At 31.4% G+C, this 23094-nt stretch overlaps 4 protein-coding genes across 8 annotated transcripts in view; 1 reads left to right on the top strand and 3 right to left on the bottom strand.

Annotated features, from left to right (window-relative positions):
- Positions 1-14081, bottom strand: part of LOC114728779 (cellulose synthase-like protein E1) — a 22540-nt gene extending 8459 nt beyond the window's left edge. For 3 of the 4 annotated variants that reach the window (XM_028915725.1, XM_028915726.1, XM_028915727.1), the window contains exon 1: positions 13467-14066. In XM_028915725.1, coding sequence (XP_028771558.1) covers positions 13467-13595 — 129 coding nt within the window. In that variant the 5' untranslated portion in view covers positions 13596-14066. Of the gene's footprint in view, positions 1-13466 lie in introns of all 4 variants that reach the window. The other variant, XM_028915728.1, reaches the window with a different exon arrangement.
- The window catches only part of LOC114728777 (cellulose synthase-like protein E6), a 20981-nt gene extending 3932 nt beyond the window's left edge, over positions 1-17049 (bottom strand). The window contains exons 1-3 of one of the 2 annotated variants that reach the window (XM_028915722.1): positions 17039-17049; positions 1985-2107; positions 1675-1839 (exon numbers count right to left, since the gene is read on the bottom strand). In XM_028915722.1, coding sequence (XP_028771555.1) covers positions 1675-1839; positions 1985-2001 — 182 coding nt within the window. In that variant the 5' untranslated portion in view covers positions 2002-2107; positions 17039-17049. Of the gene's footprint in view, positions 1-1674; positions 1865-1984; positions 2108-17038 lie in introns of both variants that reach the window. The other variant, XM_028915723.1, reaches the window with a different exon arrangement.
- LOC114728778 (WEB family protein At5g55860-like) overlaps positions 15868-23094 on the top strand; it is a 21208-nt gene continuing 13981 nt past the window's right edge. Inside the window, exon 1 of the mRNA XM_028915724.1 lies at positions 15868-15869. The gene's annotated coding sequence lies outside the window, so the exon portion shown is untranslated. The remainder of the gene's footprint in view (positions 15870-23094) is intronic.
- Positions 16077-21953, bottom strand: LOC114728768 (cellulose synthase-like protein E6). Its single transcript, XM_028915715.1, has 10 exons — positions 21873-21953; positions 20973-21093; positions 20640-20781; positions 18888-19209; positions 18639-18779; positions 18405-18536; positions 18087-18299; positions 17691-17915; positions 17193-17543; positions 16077-16737 (listed from the first exon to the last, which is right to left on the bottom strand). The coding sequence occupies exons 1-10, from the start codon at positions 21951-21953 to the stop codon at positions 16195-16197; spliced, it is 2271 nt and encodes a 756-aa protein (XP_028771548.1). The 3' UTR covers positions 16077-16194.

The raw sequence follows: 23094 nt of genomic DNA, 5'->3' as shown, positions 1-23094 counted from the left end.
ACATAGATGGTACGTGTTAATAGAATTTACATCAAGATAGTTCCAATGTAAATAATCCTTTGCAAAAAAGTTTGAATGCAAATAATCAGTGTATCTTGAGAAAACCGACACATACTTTTAACATATAATTTTGTTTTAGCAAAAATTTTCAACAAATAACTTATTTAATAAATTTTCTTAGTCTTTACTAGTTACTTATCTAGTTCTAATATCATATTATTATTATTATTATTATTATTATTATTATTAAAACACTTGAATTTGTAATATAAATTTGACCTCACGTTATCAATATATATATACACATATATGTATTTATGGGTAAATACAAACTTTGATCCTTCAAATTTATCCTCATTTTGGTTTTGGTCCTTTAAGTTTTAAACCATAAGTTTTGGTCCTTCAAATTTCTTTTCATTTAAAACATTAGTTCTTATAATTCAATAAAAATCTGGATAATGTTAACTCTTGAAGAACCAAAATCTATAATGTGAAATTTGAGAAATTATAATCAAAATAAAAGCAAATTTAAGGGACTAGAAATTATATTAACCCTGTATTTATTTATATCTCTTGCAGGACAGAGGTTGACCTCACGCGGAAGGCTCAGCTGTCATGGCCAAAGATAAGGAGTGACTGAAGAATAGAGCCGTGTGCAGACTAGCTGTACTACACATAATGTATACTCTATAAAATATAAAGAATAAATCATACGTCGGTTATTTATATATAAAAGGGCTAAGGTGCGCCTAGCACCCTGAACTATTTACCCAAGTGCGTCCAGTGGTCTAAAGTAATTTTGGGTGCATTCAGTGTTCTAAACTAATTAAAATTGTGCGTCCATATCCCAAACTAACAGAAATGTTATGTTTAACTGTTACTTTCCTAATTCAGCTTAAAATTGACCCCAAATATTCTAAATGATAGACATATGGACATTTGATATGTATTATTCTTACTCAAAATTAAATTTATTTCTTTCCTCTTCTTCTAAATAAATTGTCTTTTGAGTAAGAATAATACACATTGGGTGCCCATGTGTCTACCATATAGAATATATGGGGTCAACTTTAAGTTGAGTCAGGAAAATAACAGTTAAACATAACATTTTTGTTAGCATGGGATATGGACACACCATTTTAATTAGTTTAGGACACTGGATGCACCCAAAATTACTTTAAGCCACTGGACGCACCTGGGTAAATAGTTCGGGGTGCTCGACGCACCTTAACCCTATATAAAATTAGAAAGTGCCTGGGAGTTTCATATTAACTGTGATATGTATATAAATTAAACTCGTCTACTTATTTGTTGTGTCCTCCTGTTTTAGGATTATTCCACTGTGCATGGAAGAAGAACTGTATAGTACTCTTCCAGTCCTTAATATAAGACCCAATTCTTGAGTTAGTTGTAATTTTAAATATTAGACTCATTTCTCATATTTATCAGTTTTTTCTAAATTATTCCTATGGATACTCCCTCGATTATAATTAAGTAGAAGAGGGAGAGGAGGTATTAAGAAAGCTGATTATTGGTATTTTAGGAAAAACGTGTCATTTTTCTTATAATTAACTAACTTACCTAACTTCCTTAATCTAATCAAATTAGGTATATAGGTAAATGAGTTTTATATTAAGTATCGGAAGAGTATATGTGATTGAAGAAAGTTGATACCTGCGGGAGAGGATGTGTTTGAAGGGAGAATGGTGAACGAGGGTCCAACGAACAGATTGGGTGAAAATCCAGAACACTCCAAAGCACATCTCCGACATCATCACCCCCATATTAACCCATCCTCCTCCTCCTCCTCCTTCTGTAGATAACAATATCTTCCTTATCCTGTACCACCATATCATACATATCCCTTCACTCTCACCCAGTCAGTACGCAAACATATATATATATATATATATAACTTCATCACATATACTGTCAATTTAATGAAGGTACGATGTAAAAGAAAAGAACATATGTATGTATGTACCTGCAAAAATGGTGCATGCAAATAGCCTATAAGCTCCTCTCCATTGGGCTTCCTTCGTCTCAAATAACAAAGAAGCTTTGTCATCATCAGCTACTCCTTCCCTCTCCTCTCCTTCCTTTCCCACTCTCATCTTTGTGTGTGTGTGTGTGTCTCTGAGAAGGCTGTGATGTGTGTACGCTTCTGTGGGAGCTTCACGGGAGGAACAGTGAGCATACATATATATGGTCCTCTCTAGTACTTTTTCACCAGACATGGGCGTGTATACACCACATATTATTTATCACGAGAGAGGGGGGGAGAGACATCATAATGGACCACCACTCACTACAAACAAATTCAATTCATTGCACCACCGAGGTACCTCAAATAATTTTCAAACTACCATCTATATGACTATGTTCAGATAATCATTTCAAAATAATATATTCCTATGTAACTTATTTTTATATTCCGGACCTTATAGTCCAGTCACACCAAATACTTTTCTTAGATACTCTTCTGATTTTTAATACAAGACCTAATTGTTGAGTTGATTTTAGTCTTAAATATAAGACCTATTTCTCATGTTTATCAATTTTTCCTAAATTATTCTTATGAATACTCTCTCAACTATAATCAAGTAGAAGAGGGAAGGAGAATACTAAGAAAGATGATTACGATACTTTAGGAAAAACATGTCATATTCCTTATTATTAACTAACTTACCTAACTTTCTTAATATAATCAAATTAGTTAAATAGGTCTTATATTAAAGACCGGAAGAGTATCTTTTAAATGATATTATCGTCTCCTGTCATTAAAAAAATTAACGTTGACTGTTAAAATAGTGACATGTTAATATTTTTAACAATAAGAAATAATAATATTACAATTTTAGATTTTGGAAGCAAATTTGTACTCACAGAAATTTTGTGCTGTGACGCAAATTAAAATTTTATTTTATTTTTTGAAGTTATTACACAACAAAGAAATTAGGCAGTGCCTCGTGGCAACTGGCAGAGAGCTCCTGTCCATCTATTAAAAATCTAGAGGAAATCAAAGGGATAGACATGTTTAACACGCAGCCTATTAAAAATGTGTAGTGTAGTTTACAGTTGTCTTTTTCCATCGGGTCAAAAGAACCCACCAGATCAACGGCCAGCATCATCAATATATAAAGAAGAGGATCTCATAGTTATTTTTTTCTGCCATAGACGATATTAAATTCCGTGACTTTTAACTTTTCCCCACTCCTAATCTCAGTCGCATATAGAAAGGGCAGTCTCAAAATGGCTCCATCACGGGGGCCAAAGAGAATTTTTTTAAATAAATAAATGTTGGTGTCAAACTTTGTGTTTAAATAAAAAGATAAAAGGAAAAAAAGGAGAACAACTTGATAATTATTGAGGTGGAGGATGGCGGTGGACTGATGACGATCTGAGAACGTTGGGAAGTTGGCTTCTTCCACCATGTGGATGTTTCTCTATATATGGTTCTCTCAACAACAAGAAGATTCATTTCCCCTTTTCTTGTTAATTTTCATTTTGTTTTCTTTGCTTCCCTTAGTCTTGATTCTTCAATTTACACTGTTTGGATGAGAAAAAAATTACTTTGGAGTCTCTTATTAAGAATTTAACCACTAGAAATCATATAATAAGTAAGTAACATGTATTTATTGCTATTTTTTTTTATGTTAGAACTTATTACATGTTGTTTGTTTGTTACGGGATTTTCTAATGATTAGTTTCTTAAACGAATCAGCACAGTTATTTTTTTTCCAGAAAATAAGTAAAGACGTAGAAAGAAAATATTTTTCTTTGACCAATGCACTTATTATATAGGGAATGGAAGCTATTTTTTATTTTCAAAATTTCTTTCCTTCTAATTTTTTTTCATATTATTTCTGTTTTGCCAACAATTTTTCCCCAAAATTCATTTCTACTTCTATTTTCACCCCTTTTTTCAAATTCCCTTTTCTCATCCAAATACAGGCAACTTCAAAAGGCCCAAAACACATTTTGGGACTGGTCCAGGAAAAAGACTGGTCCAGGAAAAAGAAAAAAAAAAAAACTAACCTGCCATTCCTATGAACGTGCTAGCTCGGGCAGAATAATGCATAAAGGGCCACCTTTAAATGATCAAACATGTACACGCCAACATATTTGATTTAAATATATCTGGTTAGGCTGCCTAATCTGATCCCACATTCCACTTATATATAAAAGTAGTCGTAGTTTGCGCTTTATGTGGATTTTTTTTTTTGGGTGAAAACGCTTTATGTGATGATTTTAGATCTATGTAATGATGTATACTAAGAAAGCAGCTTATTTTTATGGGTTACGTGTATCCAAAAGTAAGGCTCACTTTTTTCACATAAAAGGATATATATAAGTAATTTTATAATATACGAGATAAATATCTAAAACAAATTTAGTCCATGAGGTATAAAAGTGTATGATAAAATCAAACGAGCACGGGTCTTACTTTGTCTTTTAACTTTATTTAGTATGAGGAACTTGGATCTCTCAAGTGACTCTAAATAAAGTTAAGAGGGTATTGATGTCATATGAGACAGTAACCTTATGTTTGAATGGGAGAAAAATTAAAAAGGAAATGCTATTAGAAGAAAAATTCTCAAAAAATAAAATTACTAAATTTTTTTCACTATTTTTGGGAGTGGACTAATGAGGGTCTTTATACAGCCATTACTCAATGTGATTCTTAATTAAGTGTTTTTTTTTTTGTGGGTAAATCAGAAATCTCTGAGGAAGTGGGCCCATCATTATATTTATCAAAATTGGGCATCAAAATTTAAAATTATGGGGTGGCCTGGACACAATAAAATGCTAGCCCACATACGGTTATTATTAGGCCGATGGCCAAGTCAACCGAAATTATTAAACCAAATATTGCCAGATGCCCGTGCCGTCATTATTTTTTTTCAATTTTTTTTTCCTGGCAGTTCCTTTCCTATATCCAGCTTTTAATTATTTTACATTTATAAAATATTTTTTTCAATAAATAATTTTCACTATAATTTTTTTTTGAAAATTTTCCCTGCCACACAGCAGAGTTCGGAAGAAAAATCTATACTAATATTTTTCTCTGTTTTTTTGGCCAAAAAATATTTTCCTTTGTTCTGTTTTGTGAGTGAAGACGTACCAATGCACTCAATTTCTTGATATTGCACGTGGCATTCGTTCTTTTACGTGTTTTTTCATCTTTGGAAGTCTCAAAATAATACTTTCCTTTCCTTTTTCGGTCTGAAAAAAAGAATATTAACATAAATGAATATAATAATAAAAAAAGCTTATAGGTAAAAAATTAAGACAACACACACGTAAAAAAAAACAAGAAGAAAAACTAAGATTTCAAAGTGAAGCTCAGGGTTAGAAAAACAATTTATTATCAAGATATTTATCTGAGATGGCTAGAAATTAAGATTTTCTGTCCAAAATAGAAAAAAGAAGAAATTAAAGTTTTTTTATGAAATTTTTAATTGTATCCCGATACTTCATAGGTCTTAAAATGCCGTCAATGTATTTGGTAGGCTCAAGCCTACTTATGGCGATTAAGACATGATTTTTAGCATTACTTTTGACTAGAAGTCATTTTATCTCAAAACACCGCTTAAGTTATAAGCTAATTTTTATGGCTTATGGCTATCTTGCTTATCTAAAAGTAACTTCTCAAAATCAAAAGATATTTTTATCCTTATATTTATGCTATCCTATACTTCTCTTTATATATTCCTTATGCTTCTAATTAATTTTTACTTATTTATTTTTAATCCTCTTTTAAATTAAAAATATTTTTTAACAAAATTTTTATAATCTTTTGATATTATTTTTCATTTTATATATACATAAATTGTGTAGAGTATCTAATCCAATTAATTATGTAATATTATTTAGTCAAAAAAATTTCACATTAATGTAAATATATTTTATTCATTAAATAGAACTTCTCTCTATTATAATAATTTAAAATTATTATATTTTGTAAATTCATATTTTTAATTATTTTTATTATTTAATAAAAGTCATACCTATTTTGGTTATTCTATAAACTAAATTTACTTATCCAGTTATAATACAAACAACTTTTCTACTTTACAAACTAACTTTTATAAAAGTGAATCCAAACATAAATCATATTACCCAATATATTATTTCATTTCATCTTGTCACAATATAATGAATTGGAGTTCAAAAATTTTTTATCCATTCAAATTATGTTTCGCTTTATATTTGCAATAATTTTTTTATTTCTCTAATGTTTTAAAATTTAATTCACTTATTAGATTTCACTTCTTCACATTAAATTAATTTAAATTCATTGTATTATGTAAAATTATTTTTTAATAATGTTTCATTATTTATTAAAACTTATACCCATTTTGGTAATTTTATAAACAAACTTACTTTTACCCAATCATAATTCACTTTTATCAATTTTACTTTTACAAACTAACTTTTTTAAACTCCAATCCAAGCACAATTTACCTTACCCAATCTTATTTTTCTAAAAATTAGATTGAAAGTAAGTTATTTTTTTCACCGCTAATCCAAACGGTCCTTATATATCATATATTTACGTCTGAAATACATAAAGAAAACCGTACGTGAGTATAAATATCATGTTCCTCAATTCCTTTTATAAAAAGAGAATTTTTAAGTATTACTTGCTTATCTTTATAAGAAGAAAACACCAGGGGATATATCCTTTTTTTTTGTTTTTAATTTGATATTTTACTCCTATTTAACTACTGATATCAATGGGTAAACTGTTTAGATGGCAATTTCTCTCTGATATAGTATCCCCTATATATTTTTAAAAGAAAAACTATTTTTTTATATGATTTAATAAGTTATATCTTATTAAAAGAATGAAGGGAATGTATATACACAAATATGCTATTTTAGGTATTAATAATTAATAGCTGTCCATTCCAAAAGCAATCCATTTGTTGGTCAAACAGCTTTTGCCTAAATCCCACCTCATCACTCTCCAATTGAGATAATGATTTATTTCCGCCATGCTATTCTGTGATATCTTTTCTTCTTATTCTCCCCACAAACAATTAACACTAGGCACATTTTCTTCCTTTCACACTTAAAATATTGAAGAACCATTCACATTAAAAACAACTTATTAAATGTTTTTGATAGATGAAGTTAAATATTCTCTTTGCTTCTATATATGAGCTTCACTTTTAGAAAATGGTATGATCCAAAATATAAATTTTATTTTTTAGTTTGTCTGAATATTTATTATCTTTTTTTTCCCTATTTTACTCTTTAGTTGACTGTATTTAATATTCCCTCTCTCACATTAATATTATCCCCATATATATATTTTTATAATTTTTTATTTATTATCTCTCTCATTTACTCTCTTAATAACAAGGGCAAATTTAAAAAAAAAAGAATACATTTCTAACCAATTTATTATTTTTAATTAATTTTAACTGCTAATTTGTTAAATATAATTTGGTTATTTGAAACTTATATATAGGACTGAAAGTATATTTATTTTAATTTTGGTTTCAATTAAAGCAAAATTATTATTAGTAGTGTTAAATAATGGAAAGGGACTGCGATATTGTTGTCTTCCTCTCACACACGCCATTACTGATAACACTCTGTTTATCACCATCACTGGCTGCTCTATTTCTGGGTCTGCCATGTTCGTATCTGTCTCAGAACACTACATACATACCCCCACACATATTCATATAAGGCAAAATTATTTAAAGTAAGGAAAACTGAACTCTCCAAGAACCGACTTTTTGAGAACAAATATCCATTATTATTTTAATTTTTTAATATTTATTTTTTAAAAAAATAATTTTCTAATTTATAAATATTTGGGTCCAAATTCTTGAATTACGAGGAAAGGGTGTTGGTGGGCCCCTTACTTAATACGTGGGCCCACCACTGGAGGTAGTTATGGCTTGGATCAATTAACTGGGGACAACGGTTCCCCCTTCTACTACGTGTGAGCCCAACCCATACTATTATTTTAATTTACTTGTTTAAAAATTCAAATTTTGATGTCCAAATCTAAAATTGATGGTATGGGGTTGTCTGGATAGATTTGAAAATTGAGGGAGTTCACTGTTAAAGTTTAAAAGAGTTTTAATTTTCTTAAATTCAGCCTGAAAAATTCAACAGTGAGCAATTCTAGTTTCTACGTAGAACAGACGAAATGTAATGATAAAAAGTCAAAACTAGTGCAATAGTATCAACAGTGATCAGTTCTAGTTTCCACGTAGAAAAATTGTAATATTGGCTTATATACTTTTTTTATTTTAAAAAATCATTAAATTTCTTACATCGGGCTCGCCGACACAACGTCTAGGCCTATCAGGATCGCTACATTCATGAAAATAGTAGATGTAGTACCATTGATATTTTCTGAATGTTTTCAACAATTTTGTATATTAAAAGATATGTTGATATAATTTTTGGCACATAAAATTTAGATCTATTTTGATTTTGATTCTTTAAATTTCAAACATATAATTTAAGTTCATAAAAATTTAAGTCGGCTTTAAAACATTAATCTCTAAAAATGCAATGGTGTTAAAATATACTAAAGTGTAAGCACTAAAGTGATAGGTAACGTGAACTCACCACATTACATCTAATTGAATTTTGTATGGATAACAGAAGACCGAAAAAAAAAGGCTCTCAAAAATGCAAACCCTTGTTTTTTCTTCATTTATGTTCGTTTTAGGAGTTCTCTTCATTGCATGGCCTTCTATTATCGACAAAAAATCTAATTATGTGGCGTTTGATGAGTCTACAAATCACTTTTGATGCCATTAATGATATTTCAAGAGATGTTAACACCATTGCATCTTTGTGAACTAACGTTCTAAGATGAACTAAATTTTTAAGGACTTAAACTGTGTTTGAAATTTGAGGGATTCAAACCAAAATGGGTTCAAATTTTAGAAACTAAAAATTATACTAATGATTAAATTTTTTTGATATTATTAATTTGTTAAAAAAATCTTTAAAATTTGATTTTTATCCTTATGAGTAAACTACTTGTTAGTTCTCCTAAAAGATTCACCTACACTTTATAAGATTGCATATTAAAATCTTGAGGAGCGAAAATAAAAAAAAGTGGTTAAATACTTTTACGCAAAAAATAATCATATGCTTGCAGGTCTTATTCCCCCTTGGCTGCTCGGTGGCTGCTGAGGATGACCACCATCAATATTACTCCGCTGGTCATTAATATAAAATCTATTTAATTAATTTGATTAGATTAAGAAAGTTAAGTTAGTTAGTTAATTAGAAAAAATGTAATATGTTTTTCTTAAAACACCATAATCATCTTTTTTAATACCCTTTCTTCTTCTTTTACTTGATTATAGTTGAGAGAGTATCCATAGGGGTAATTTAGAGAAAATTGATAAATATGAGAAATTGGTCTTATATTTAGGACCAAAACTAACTCAATAATTGGATCCTATATTAAATACCAGAGGAGTATAATATTATTTACAACAAATTGTTCGAATGGTCCAAAAGACAACCACATTAAATAAGAGAAAATTGTTGAGACAATTACTTAAATGGCAAGTGCAACTCATTTTAAACGGATATAATTCCCTTTTTAAATTATGTGGAATATGTTCTTATTTATGTGCAAATAAAAAAAAATATGTTTTGTTACAAATTTAACTAATCTGACTAATTTTTTTGGTGCGGGTGAGATGGGTATTATTAGAGTTATATATTTTGAGATTATATTGAAGTAGTGGAATAGCGGATGGGAGGGGAATAAATAAATATAAAGTGTAGTTTAGGCCTTTTTTGTGGTGAAATAGTAGTTTTGATGGGATTATGTATGTTAAAAATTTCATCAAAGTTGGTCAAAAAAGTCGACGATCGGATAAACTTTACATTGATTGTCTCTTTTTTTTTTTTGAGCTGAATTACGTTGATGGTCTCTTATTGTAAAAAAATTCAACAAAGTTTGTCGATAAGGTCAACACGATTTTTGTTTGTATGTTTTTTTAAAATTCATTTATTTCGTTAAGAAGCCTTTAAAATATACACACACATATAAAGGCATCTTACTAAAATTTAATTTAATAATAATATAGATTTTTTTTTGTCAGACAACCATTTCATCGTTATTAATATTCATTCAACATTCAATATATGTTTATATTTTTATTCAAATACACACACATTTCTACCAACCTTTTGTTTTTAATTCTTTCACTTCTTTCTTTGTGTTTCCCCACATTTTTTCCCCCAATATTTTATCTTGTCAAAGGAATTCGCACACATACACATCTGCGGACATTAAATCCACAATCTTATAGTTAAGAAACAATTAGGAGAAGTATTTAATGTTATTATAACACAAAGTCATAAGCTTTTGCTTGATTTCGGCAACTTGAATTTTTTTTGGGGGGGGGGAATCGGCAGCTGTATCAAAGCAAAAGATATAAATATTTTTTTAAAATTAAATCTTCTATATCATATCTTAAAAAAATATTTTCATGAATTTAAGCATCCAAAAAGACTGAAACAAAAATTTGATAATATATAAAAATTTGCCTTTTAATTAGTTCTCCTTTTTATCTGTTTTGCCTACGCGCACACACACATTATATGTTCCTTTATCTATCTATCAAAAAATCTTTACATATACATACGTACATATATATTGGAATCCTAATTTTTTCTTGCACATAACACATTATTGTTTTTTTCAGGGAGAATTATTATAAGATCTCAAAAAGGAGGTTTAATTATCAAGAAATGTCAATAATAAATGAGTTGCATAAATCTATTACTACCTCCAGTCCTTAATATAAGATCCTGTTTGACTTTTATTTTGGTCCTAAATATAAGACTCCAATCCACTTTATCTCTCATATTTACTCAATTTTTTTCAAGATAGTCCTTCTAATCATTATAGTTCTGGTCAATACACTTGATTAGCAAGGATATTTTAGGAAAGACAACAACTATTTAGAACAAATAACTAACTCAACTTACTTCCTTAATCTCTTCAAATTAGTCAACTAGCTCTTATAATTAGAACCGAAAGTAATATTATTTACCGTAGTAAAACTTGCTATTGCGCATTCTTCAGTTATTAACAAATTCTTGGGTGATTAAATTCATTAATTAGGATCTGATTGTAATTCCTTCCTGCTTGTCACAAGTGGCTATTGTGGCCCAAGTCAATCAGTAACGCAAGCCTGCACTATCAGGTTAAACAGATAAAAGGACCCAAACATACGCAATTGAAACTGGGCTTGCCTCCAATTCTTTTATAATTTCATCCGAGCTTTGAGCCATAAAGTCAACCAATCAAACCAAATTCAGATATAACAAAACAGCTTTTTCACTAAAATTGTAGCAATTCACCAACACGAGCCGGCATTGGCTAGTTTCTCAACAATGCGAGGAATGAAGATTCAAATACCCCCCCAGCAAAAAGGAAAGAAATCTCTTGTGACGGAATTAACAAGCAATTGCTTTGGTGGCAACAAACGTAATCTAATCTAAATATGGCTAATAATAATTAATTATTAATTATTATCTTTACCTAAAAAAATGGCTAATTATTGGAAATTCATCACGCATTCTTCAACTATAAATTTACTCATAGAGATTAACTTAAACATTTCAACATAGTATCTAACATTTTCCATATATATTCTGTTAATATATCAGAAATGCTAGGGGGCATCCCAAGGAAACCAAAGCAACATACTTGAACAACACCTTCGATGGTAAGCCCCCTCTATCAGTGCGTACAAAGAGAGCCTCATAAACTGGTTTATTCAGAACCACAATCAAAATGCACAGCACAGTCTGTAACCCTAAATGGCTCTATGAATAATCCACAAGAAGCCTCTTGATACCCTAGACTGCTTCAGATAGGTTAAGCAATACGAGTGTGGCCATGATGGTGAACATGACCGACAAGCTTCCAAAATATAAGACCTATCGTTTGTAGCAGTCAAGGCTATCTTATGACAAAGCCTTGTCCGTGACATCAAACTTTGTCTGAGAGAGATTGAGCTTCATGGAGATAGCATCGATGAAGCCGAAGAGATATGAGGTGGTCATTCGAAACAGTGTCATCCATTGTGCATTCCACTATGCCTTACCTATGTTGTCGCAGCTCAGAGCCTCCAAAAAGTTGTAGGCATAGTTTGCTAGAAATGCATATAAGAATGGAACGATCCAAGGGCTTGTAAGCTGCCACCAAGTGGTAATAATTATTTCAAGAATTTATATTTATAATAAATATCGCCTACACAACCAAATATAAGAATTAATTAGCTAAGTTTTTTTGTTATCAAATAGCAAAGTTTATATAAGTAGACTCTGTCTATGAAGTTTCTTGTGGGAACAATGGAATGCCATGAAATGTGGAAATGGGAAGGAGAGTAAGATAGCACAGAGTTGGAAGAGATAGTGTAGCCCATAGTATGTAGACACTGTATGCCATTTGTAAACCGAAGCTTAACTTGTTGTGGCCATAAATGAAAGGACAGTACTTGGAGAAGAGGATCTGAGACAACCCTTGTCCCCACCTTTTCTGCTGAACAAGAAGCACGTCAAAGGTTGTTGGAACTGCTCCAATGAAGGTGCTTCTTTCTTGTGGGTTATAGTAAATGGATTTCCACCCTCTGCATGTGATCATAGGCCCTGTGACTATGTCTTCTACAGGAATCCCATACAACAAACCCATCTGCACAATCATTGTTTGTTACTGCTGCACCATATATATATATATATGAACATCATAAGCACTTCCAAGTGTTATAAGTTAATTAGAGTCATGTGTTATGCTCTAAATGCAAACACAAGCCTCCTTGCCCCATTGAGTGCCCTTCTCATAGGTGCAGCTCACAAGAGCCTTCGATGCTTCAATTAATTCATTGGCTGTTTTTTTGTCTTCTGTCTTAGGTTTGGTATCCCATTTGGTTTGTAATAATCTTTGAAGTGTATTCCTAAGAAACTCTCTCTTCTGTGAAAACACTTCGTTCCACAGTATGAAGATCCTCTATTTCCTCCAAAGCCGGCAAGCTCAATCTTAGACAATAGTACAATGAAAGGTTTAAGGTTTAAGTAATCTTTCATGTTACAGTCATATCTGAAAAGAAGAGCAGTTTAAATTAAAATGTCAGACCAAGTGTTTAAGTTCACCTTATAGGCAACAAGAAAAGCATTTGAATAAAGGTTATTCTTGGTGATATTGTTAAAGCTTAGGGGAAATTGGACATAAGCTATCTATTGGCCTCTCTTCTCATCCATGAAGAAACACAATGCTTCTTGTATTGTGTCAGCACTGTTTAGGTACATGTCACAGTCCAAGTTGAGAAATTGCTTATCTCTGGTAACACTCTTGTCTGTATATGTATGTACACGTTTTTGTCAATAAGTAACTACATTTGAATACATATATATAATATTGGAAATTAAACGTTTAGGACCAGAGGAATACTTACAAGTGCATTCATGGCTCCTGCTTTAAAATGGTGAGGGAAGTTGGGTCGTTTCTCTCTTGCCATATAAACTAGGGTTGGCAATTGAATTCCATCATCATCTATATCATCTGTGTCCCTTCCATCAATCATAATTTGGGCCCCAAAAAAGTAAATTGTTGATAATTTTTATAAGCTATGTATGCATGAGATTACACACACAAACATGAATGCATGCATGTTTCAACCTTAGTTTTTCTTGGGAAAGAAGATCATTTATATATACCTACACAATATTGCTAATGGTTCTGTTTTATTGTGTTGTCATTCCATTCCAAGAATCCTCTATGTTGGTTCCTCATTGAATTTGGAATCTTGCCTTTTTCTACTACTGATTTGATCTCACTTTTCATATCTTCGTATAATTTCTAAAAATCATTGAGTTATTCAGCTTATATATATATATATATATATATATGCTTATCAATCTTTTGTATGTTTGGATGACCATTGATATAAATTAATTTTAGTAAATTACCTTGATATTTGACCATTGTTGATCATTTTGATGCATGGTCCCAGAATGGTGAGAGGAAAAGTAAGCCTCAGGAGACCTGGTTTGAGTGTTGAATCTTTTGTAGAAAGGAATCCAATGCTTAGAGAAAAGAGAAGCTCTTAAAAGAGCATAGAAAGTGAGCTCAGAGCCTCCATCATCAGAAACATAAACACTAAGCCTATTGGAAGGATAATCATATGACATTGCTAATAATACTGTGTTCATCACCATGCTTGGTGGCTCCAACGTTGTATCTGCAGTGCACACAAAATGTCAACTCCTGAAAGCTTCTCTTCATCATATATGTACGTATATGTCTCCTATTCAATACAGAATCTATCGCACTTTTCTTGAAGAAAGAAAATATGGAATGGTTCATCTTCAACTTAATGCAAAACACATACATGCTTACAAATATTTAGTTTTTTAGATTTAACTATCATTCACGTGCAATTTATATCTATTAAAATCTTGAGGGGCAAAAATAAAAAATTGTTATATAGTTTTACATAAACCTTACATTTTAGATTAAAAAAAATTCTTTTAGAAAACACACCTAGGTGAGGGACTATGTTAATGATAAAGAGTTAAAGACAACATTAAAAAAATAATTATGGTGTCTAAAATTAAGAAAAATGCTCTGTGGTGGCAACGATTTGTGACATTGAACATCTTTCTAAGTGTTATTTAAACACAAAAAAGATTTAAACATAAGGCTGTATGTTAAATTTCCTATGGATATGATTCGTACCCAAGTTACAATTCAACTAAGTGAAAAGTGACAAAAAAACAATTTTTTTTCAGTGAGAGATAGAGAGAGGAAGAACCTTAGAGAGAGATGGGGTAGAAAGGAAGTCCGAAGACAAGATTCCATCAGAGAGATTGGGTGAGGATCTAGTACAAGCTGAACCATAGCTCTGCACCAAACAAAGTAGCCCATAAAACCCAATAACATTTCTTCTCACCTTCATCATCATCTTCTTTTTCATGTTGAGCGCTGCCATGGATGAACAAGTGAGAGAATCTATCAACCTAGACATAGAATATTCCGGCAAATAAGGAGACACAAAAGAGCCTGTAGAAGATTATCCTTCCTATGGGTCTTTTCGTCGCAAACAATGGAACATAACTACTCTCACTGCTATCCTCTACCTTCATCGTTCCCTTGGTTACTTTCTCCATTAACTTCACTATTATATAATCGAACCCAGTACCACCAGCAGTGCAGTTTTGGCGTACTACACTTGTGGTTCTGTTCTATTTGTTTATTATTTTTCTTGTTATTAATTTATTAATTATTAGTTGGCTCGCATCGATTCAATCCATCTTCTTGCAGGTTTTATTCCCCCTTGGTTGCTGATCATCATCACCATCGTGATTATAATATTATACAACTTTTTTTTTTGCCAACATAATATTATAATATACAATCACTTGTTCGCCCAGGTCAAAATGATAGCCAAATAAAATAAGAGAAAATTGTTGAAAATTTTATTTAAGAACCAAGTGGAGCTCATTTTAAAATTTTTAATGGATATATTTTTTTAACTATGTGGAACATATTCTTACTTCTTAGTTTTGTGTAATAGCTAAAGCAAGCCTACACACTATCGGGCTCAAAGAGACAATATGTCAAATCAAATTTAGATAACATATAGCAATTGACAATGGGCTTGCTTGACCCAACACTCAACCAATTATTATATAATTTCATTTAGGCGCGAGTAATAATGTCAACATATCAAATCAATTAACTTTAGATAACAAAGCGTTGGTAACCAAAAAAAAATTCAGATATAACAAAACACCTTTTTTCTTTAACCAAAATCATAACAATTTACTAAAAGGGTTTCGTCTATATAGCAGGAGGAGTTAGCTGGCAAATCAAGGTTTGAATTTTGATTGAGATAGATACATCACAAAATCACTGACAATAAACCTTTTTTTAAAAAAATAAATCACTTACAACAGAATTAACAAACAATTACTTTCATCGCAGCAAAAGTAATTTAATCTTAATGTGGCAAATTATTAAACATCCATTTCCCATTCTTCAGCCATAAATTAACCAGCAGAGATTAACTTAAACATTTTAATACATTATCTAACTCTTTTCATACATGTTATCGCTAGTTATAAATATAAAAACTAGTTTATAGCTCTTTTATTTAAAACCAGATAAGGCGAAATTACATGTCAACATATCAAAGATGCTAGGATGCATCCCAAGGAAGCCAAAGCAGCAGACTTGAACAATACCTCCAATGGTAAGCTTCCTCTATCAGTGCGTATAAAGAGAGCCTCATAAATTGGTTTATTCAGAACCACAATCAAAACGCACAGCACAATTTGTAACCCTAAATGGCTCCATGAAGAATCCACAAGAAGCCTCTTAATACCCCAAATTGCTCCGAAGAGGTTGAGCAATGCGAGTGTGGCCATGATGATGAACATGAGCGACGAGCTTCCAAAATACAAGACCTCTCGTTCGTAGCAGTCAAGGCTGTCTTGTGATAAAGCCTTGTCTGTGACATCAAACTTTGTTTGGAAGAGATTGAGGTTCAGGAAGATGGTGTCAATGAAGCCAAAGAGATACGAGGTTGTCCTTCGGAACAGTGTCATTCGTTGTGTACTCCACCATGCCTTGGCTGTGTTGCCGCAGCTTAGAGCCTCCAAGAAGCTATAGGCGTAATTTGCCAAAAATGCGTACAGGTATGGAATGATCCAAGGGCTTGTAATCTACAACCAAGAGGCAACAATCATTTCAACAATTTATATTTATACTATCTTTGGTTATTAACATAAGAGATAGATAATTAATTTGTAAATATTAAGAAAATTAGTCAAGTTAGTTATTTGTAAAAAATATATGGTATCTTTCCTATAATAGTCTTATTAATATGCATGTTGAAACTACCTATTGATAGAGGCTCCTTACCAGGGGCAAAATAGACGAATATTAGAGATAAAGTGAATTGTAATATTATATTTAGGACTAAATTAAATCTCTAACTAGCTCTTATATTAAAGATTCTATTACCAAATATGAGAAATAATTAGCCAAGTTTTTTTTGTTATCAAATATAAGAAAAGAATATCATGCAACTGGTATAGCTAAGTTTATGTCAGTAGACTATGTCTTTTGGATCCATTTGAAAAGATAAGACATGAGGGATTAATATATACGAGATTACCTGTGGGAACAATGGAATGCCACGAAATGTGAAAATGGGAAGGAGAATAAGATAACAGAGAGTTGGAAGAGACAATGGGGCCCATAGCATGTAGATACTGTATGCCATTTGTAAACCAAAGCTTAACTTGTTGTGGCCATAAATGAAAGGACAATACTTGGAGAAGAAGATCTGAGATAACCCTTGTCCCCACCTCTTATGCTGAACAAGAAGCACGTCAAAGGTTGTCGGAGCTACTCCCATGAAAGCATTTCTTTCTAGTGGGTTATAGTAAATTGATTTCCACCCTTTGCATGTAATCACAAGCCCTGTGACTATATCTTCAACAGGAATCCCATATACCAATCCTATCTGCATAATCCTTATTCGTTACTAATTTTGTGCCATAAATACACAGACACAGACACACACACACAAACACATGAACATCATAAATACTTCCAAGTGTTATTAATTAATTAAAGAGCCATATGTTATGCTTTATATCTAAACACAGACCTCTTTGCCCCACTGAGTGCCCTCCTCGTAGGTGCAACTGACAAGAGCTTTTGATGCTTCAATTAATTCATTGGTTGTTCTTTTGTCTTCTATCTTAGGTTTGGTATCCCATTTTGGTTTGTAATAGTCTTTGAAGTGCATTCCTGAGAGACTCTCTCTTCTGTGAAAACACCCAGTTCCACCGTATAAAGATCCTCCATTTCCACAAAAGCCAGCAAACTCAATCTTAAGCAATAGTAGTACAACAAAAGGTTTTAGTCTTTCATTTTTCAAATCAGTTCAAAATACTCTAACTACCTTTATCTTTAATTTCCCATTTATTGTTAGAACTATCACAATTGTGTCTAATAAGAAGAGTAGTTTAATTGAAATGTGAGTCTGAGTGTCTCAGTTCACCTTGTGGCTAACAAGATAGGCATTTGAATAAAGGTCATTCTTGGTGATATTGTTGAATCTTTGGGGAAATAGCACATAAGCTATCTGGTGGCCTCTCGTCTCGTCCATGAAGAAACACAATGCTTCTTGTATTGTGTCTGCACTGTTTGGGTACATGTCACAGTCCAAGTTGAGAATTATGGGTCCATTGCTTATCTCTGATGACACTCTTATCTGCATATACATGCACATGTTTCTATCAGTAACTACATTTGAATATATATATGTGTGTGTGTGTGATGTTGAAAATTAAATGTTTAGGATTAGAGGAGTACTTACGAGTGCGTTCACGGCTCCTGCTTTGAAGTGGTGAGGGAAGTTGGATCGCTTCTCTCGTGCAATGTACACTAGGGTTGGTAATTGAAATCCATCATCATCTATAGCATTTGTGTCCCTTCCATCAATTATAACCTGGGCCCCAAAAAAACAAGTAAATTGTTGATGGTTTTTATATTTGAATACATGCATGTTTCATCAACACTTAGTTTTTGTTAGGAAAGGAGATACATGTACCTGCACAATAGGCTGATGGTTCTGTTTTGTTGTGTTGTCATTCCATTCTGAAAACCCTCTATGTTGGTTCCTCACTGAATATGGAATTCTCCCCTTTTCTACTATGGACTCTATCTCACTTTTCATGTCTTCGTATAATTTCTAAAAATCATTGAATTATTTAGCTTTTATATATATATATATATGCTCATCAGTTTTTTGTATATTCAGATAACCATTGACATGGGTTAATTTTAATAAATTACATGCCTTGATATATGACCATTGTTGATCATTTTGATGCATGGTCCCCGAATGGTGAGAGGAAAAGTAAGCCTGAGGAGATCTGGTTTGAACGTTGAATCTTTTACAGAAAGGAATCCAATGCTTAGAGAAAAGAGAAGCTCTCAGAAGAGCATAGAAAGTGAGCTCAGAACCTCCATCATCAGAAACATAAACACTAAGCTTGCTCGAAGGATAATTATATGACATTGCTGATAGCACTGTGTTCATCACCATGCTTGGTGGCTCCAATGTTGGATCTGCTGTGCACACAAAAATGTCAACTCCTGGTAGCTTCTCTTCATCATATCTGTATGCCGTGGATTTTTCCCATTCAGTACAAAATATTATGTCTGTATAAAGCATATGGTTCATCTCCGGCTTAATGCAAAACATATGCATGCTCCTAAATATTTAGTTTTTGCTTTTATCATTGTGTTGAATTGTGGTCATTAATTAAGTGTGCATTTGTATTTATCATGGATTTCGATTATCTCCACAAGATTTGGTTCATCTAATGTTCATTAATTTTTTTTCCATATAAAATTTGAAATGTCCACCACCAAATCGAATGACAAGAGAAAAATAAATAAATTTATTATACTGAGAACTTAAACCCCAGTTTGGGCGAAGCCATGGTTGAGATTAAAAAATAAACATATTATTTCCTCCAGTTCTAAATATAAAGATTTCAACCCATTTATCTTCTAAATGAATTATTACCTTTGGTTCTAATTATAACACCTCTTTTATAAACTATAAACAAGATCTTATAATTAGGACCGGGTGTAGTGGTATTTTCATTCAAACTATCCATCTAGATGGCACGTGTTAATGAAATTTACATAAGAGGTAGTTTCAATGCAACTAATCAATAAAGATTAAAAAATCAACACATTTTTTTAACAACTAATTCTTTTTTAGCAAAAATTTTCCTATTTAATAAATTTTCTTAATATTTACTAGTTAATTATCTAGTTTTTATAATATTAGGTATAAGAACAGTTTAAAATTTGTATAACTTTTTTAGGAGAGAGGCGTATAACGCTACTTGTACATCATATTATTATTATTATTGAATCTCTTAAATTTGTCATGTATATTTGACTTATAGTTATCAATATATACTACCTTTTATCCTAATTATAAGATCTTGTTTATAATTTAGGATTTTATTTATATATTATAAACAAGATTTTATAATTAAAAGACTCAGCTAGTTTGGTCAAAGATAAGAAGATAAGGAGTGACTGAAGAATGTAGCGGTGTGCAGACCAGCTGCACTACACATAAAGATTAAATCATATTGTCGGTTATTTATACAAAAAATTAGAAAGTGCCCCTGTGAGTTTCATATTAACTGTGAGATATATATATATACACACACAGACATACATATCTAATACTAAACTCATCTAGTTATTTGTTTTTGAAATATTCTGCTCATCCGCTGTGTATAGGAGAAGAATTGCATATATATATATATATACACACAGAGTAGATTAAGAAAATTGGTTAAGTTAGTTATTTATAATAAATATGTATTGTCTTTTCTCAAATATCTTTATTAATCAAGTGTATTGATCATAACTACTATTATTATAAGGCTATCTCGAAAAAAATTAATAAATATGAAAGACAAAATGGATTTGAATCTTATATTTAGAACCAAAACAAAAATCAAATAAGATCTTATAATTAAAATAAGAAGTAGTATATATGATTGGAGAAAGGTAATACCTGCGGGAAAGGATGTGTTTGAAGGGAGAATAGTAAAGAATGGTCCAACGAACCGATTGGGTGAGAATCCAGAACACTCCAAAGCATACCTCCGACCACATCACCACCATATTAACCCATCCTCCTCCTCCTCCTCCTCCTTCTGCAGATGATAATATCTTTCTTATCCTGTACCACCATATCATACATATCCCTTCACTCTCACACACACACACCCACCGGTCAGTACACACACACACACACACATATATATATATAACTTCATCATATATACTGTCAAATTTAATGAAGGGATGATGTAGAAGAAAAGAATATATGGATGTATGTGCGTACCTGCAAAAATGGTGCATGCAAATAGCTTGTAAGCTCCTCTCCATTGGGCTTCCTTCGTCTCAAATAACAAAGAAGCTTTGTCATCATCAGCTGCTCCTTCCCTCTCTCTCCTTCTTTCCCACTCTCATCTTTGTGGGAGAAGTCTTTGATGTGTGTACGTTTCTGTGACAGTTTCAAATCGAGGAACAATGAGCATACATATATATACATATATATATATATGGTCCTCTCTCTAGTACTTTTTCACCATAGTTGTGTGTGTACACTGTACACATCACAATATTATTTACCATGAGAGAGAGACATCATAATTAGCCATATATAATATAATGGGCCACCACTCACTACAAACAAATTCAATACACTGCACCGCCTCCGTACCTCAAATAACTTTTTATATTCAGGTAATCATTTCAAAATAATATATTCCTGTGTAACTTATTTTGATATTCGGGACCTTATTGTTCAGTCACACCAAATATTTTTCTTAGATATCTTTCAAGTATGAAGTTGAGTTTAAAACCTCCATAAAAAATTTTAAAAAAAAGTTACGGTACAAGTTTATTGCAAAATTTTTTACTTAAGAATACTAGGCACTCAAATTTTTTTGTGTAAATTTGTCTTAAAAATTTAAAATCATAATAATATTATCTCCTATCATTAAAAAATTAATGTTGACCGTTAAAATAGTGACATATTAATTCATTTTTTAAGGTTATTACACAACAAAGTAATTAGGCAGTGCCTCGTGGCAACCGGCAGAGAGTTCCTGTCCATCTGTAAAAATCTAGAGGAAATCTAGAGGAAATCCAAAGGATAGACATATTTAACACGCCGCCTATTAAAAATGTGTTGTGTGCCCCATAGTTCTGTCTTTTTCCATCGTGTCCTAAGACACACCTGATCAACGGTCCTAAAAGTAATCATTAATATAGTGTATAAATTCAAAGCGGAATCACAATCCAATCCTCTAAAATCCATTATTGAGAACTGACAAGCATGAAATAACAAGTTTTAAAATAAAAAATAATAATTAATTTATACTGCTGATTATTGAGGCTTTTAGATAATTCTCTCTAAATTCAACGTATAACAACATACCTCTAAAAAAAAAATCTGGATCTTTCAATTTCTTTCTGTTTTTTTTTTTTCAGATTATGCTTTTGATAATTTTAAATCTTCTTACCCCTAATTAAGCAGAACCATTCTTGCTTAATTTGAATGATGCATAAGTATAATTTATATACATATAGTAAATCAGACTCCCCTAAAAACAGTTAGGTCCCTCTAATAATCATTATGCTCCCAATGCTTTTGTTTGTTTAACAACAAAAAAAGAGAGGCGAGACACTGATCATTATTAATGTGCTTATTTATCATAATAATGATCTTCCCATATCTATACGGTCCAGCAACATTATAATTTAACTTATTTATATATTAATTATTAAACTTTTTTTCCATTTTTTATTAAAAAAACAGTACTAGTTAAGTGGCTTAACAAGGTAATCAGCATCACCAATATATAAAGAAGAGAATCTCATAATTATTATGTCTGCCATAGACGATATTAAATTCCGTGACCTTTTAACTTTCCCCCATCTAATCTCAATCACATATAGAAAGACAAATCTCAAAATGGCTCCATCACTAGGAGCAAAGAGAATTTTTTTTTAAGAAATAAATGTTGGCGTCAAGCTTTGTATTTAAATAAAAAGATAAAATAAAAAAAAGAAGAACAACTTGATAATTATTGAGGTGGAGGATCGCGGTGGGCTGATGACGAGCTAGAGTGGAGCCTCGGGAAATTGGCTTCTTCCACCACGTGGCTGTTTCTCTATATATATGGTTCTCTCAACAAGAAGAAGATTCCTTTCCCCTTTTCTTCTTTAGTTTTCATTTTGTTTTCTTTGCTTCATTTAATTTTGGTTCTTCAATTTACACTGTTTGGATTTAGAGAAAAAAATGAAAAAAAAAATTACTTTGGAGTCTCTTGTTAACAATTTAACAACTAGAAATCATATAATAAGTAAGTAACATATATCTATTATTATTTTGTATACTAAAACTTGTTATTACATGTTATTTGTTCGTTATGAGGCTTTTTTAATGATCAATTTTT

This window comes from Neltuma alba, unplaced genomic scaffold, assembly GCF_004799145.2.
Source record: "Neltuma alba isolate B1F8T4 unplaced genomic scaffold, ASM479914v2 tig00012567_pilon, whole genome shotgun sequence".
Taxonomy (NCBI): Eukaryota; Viridiplantae; Streptophyta; class Magnoliopsida; order Fabales; family Fabaceae; genus Neltuma; species Neltuma alba.
This window is presented reverse-complemented; position numbering and strand designations above follow the sequence as displayed.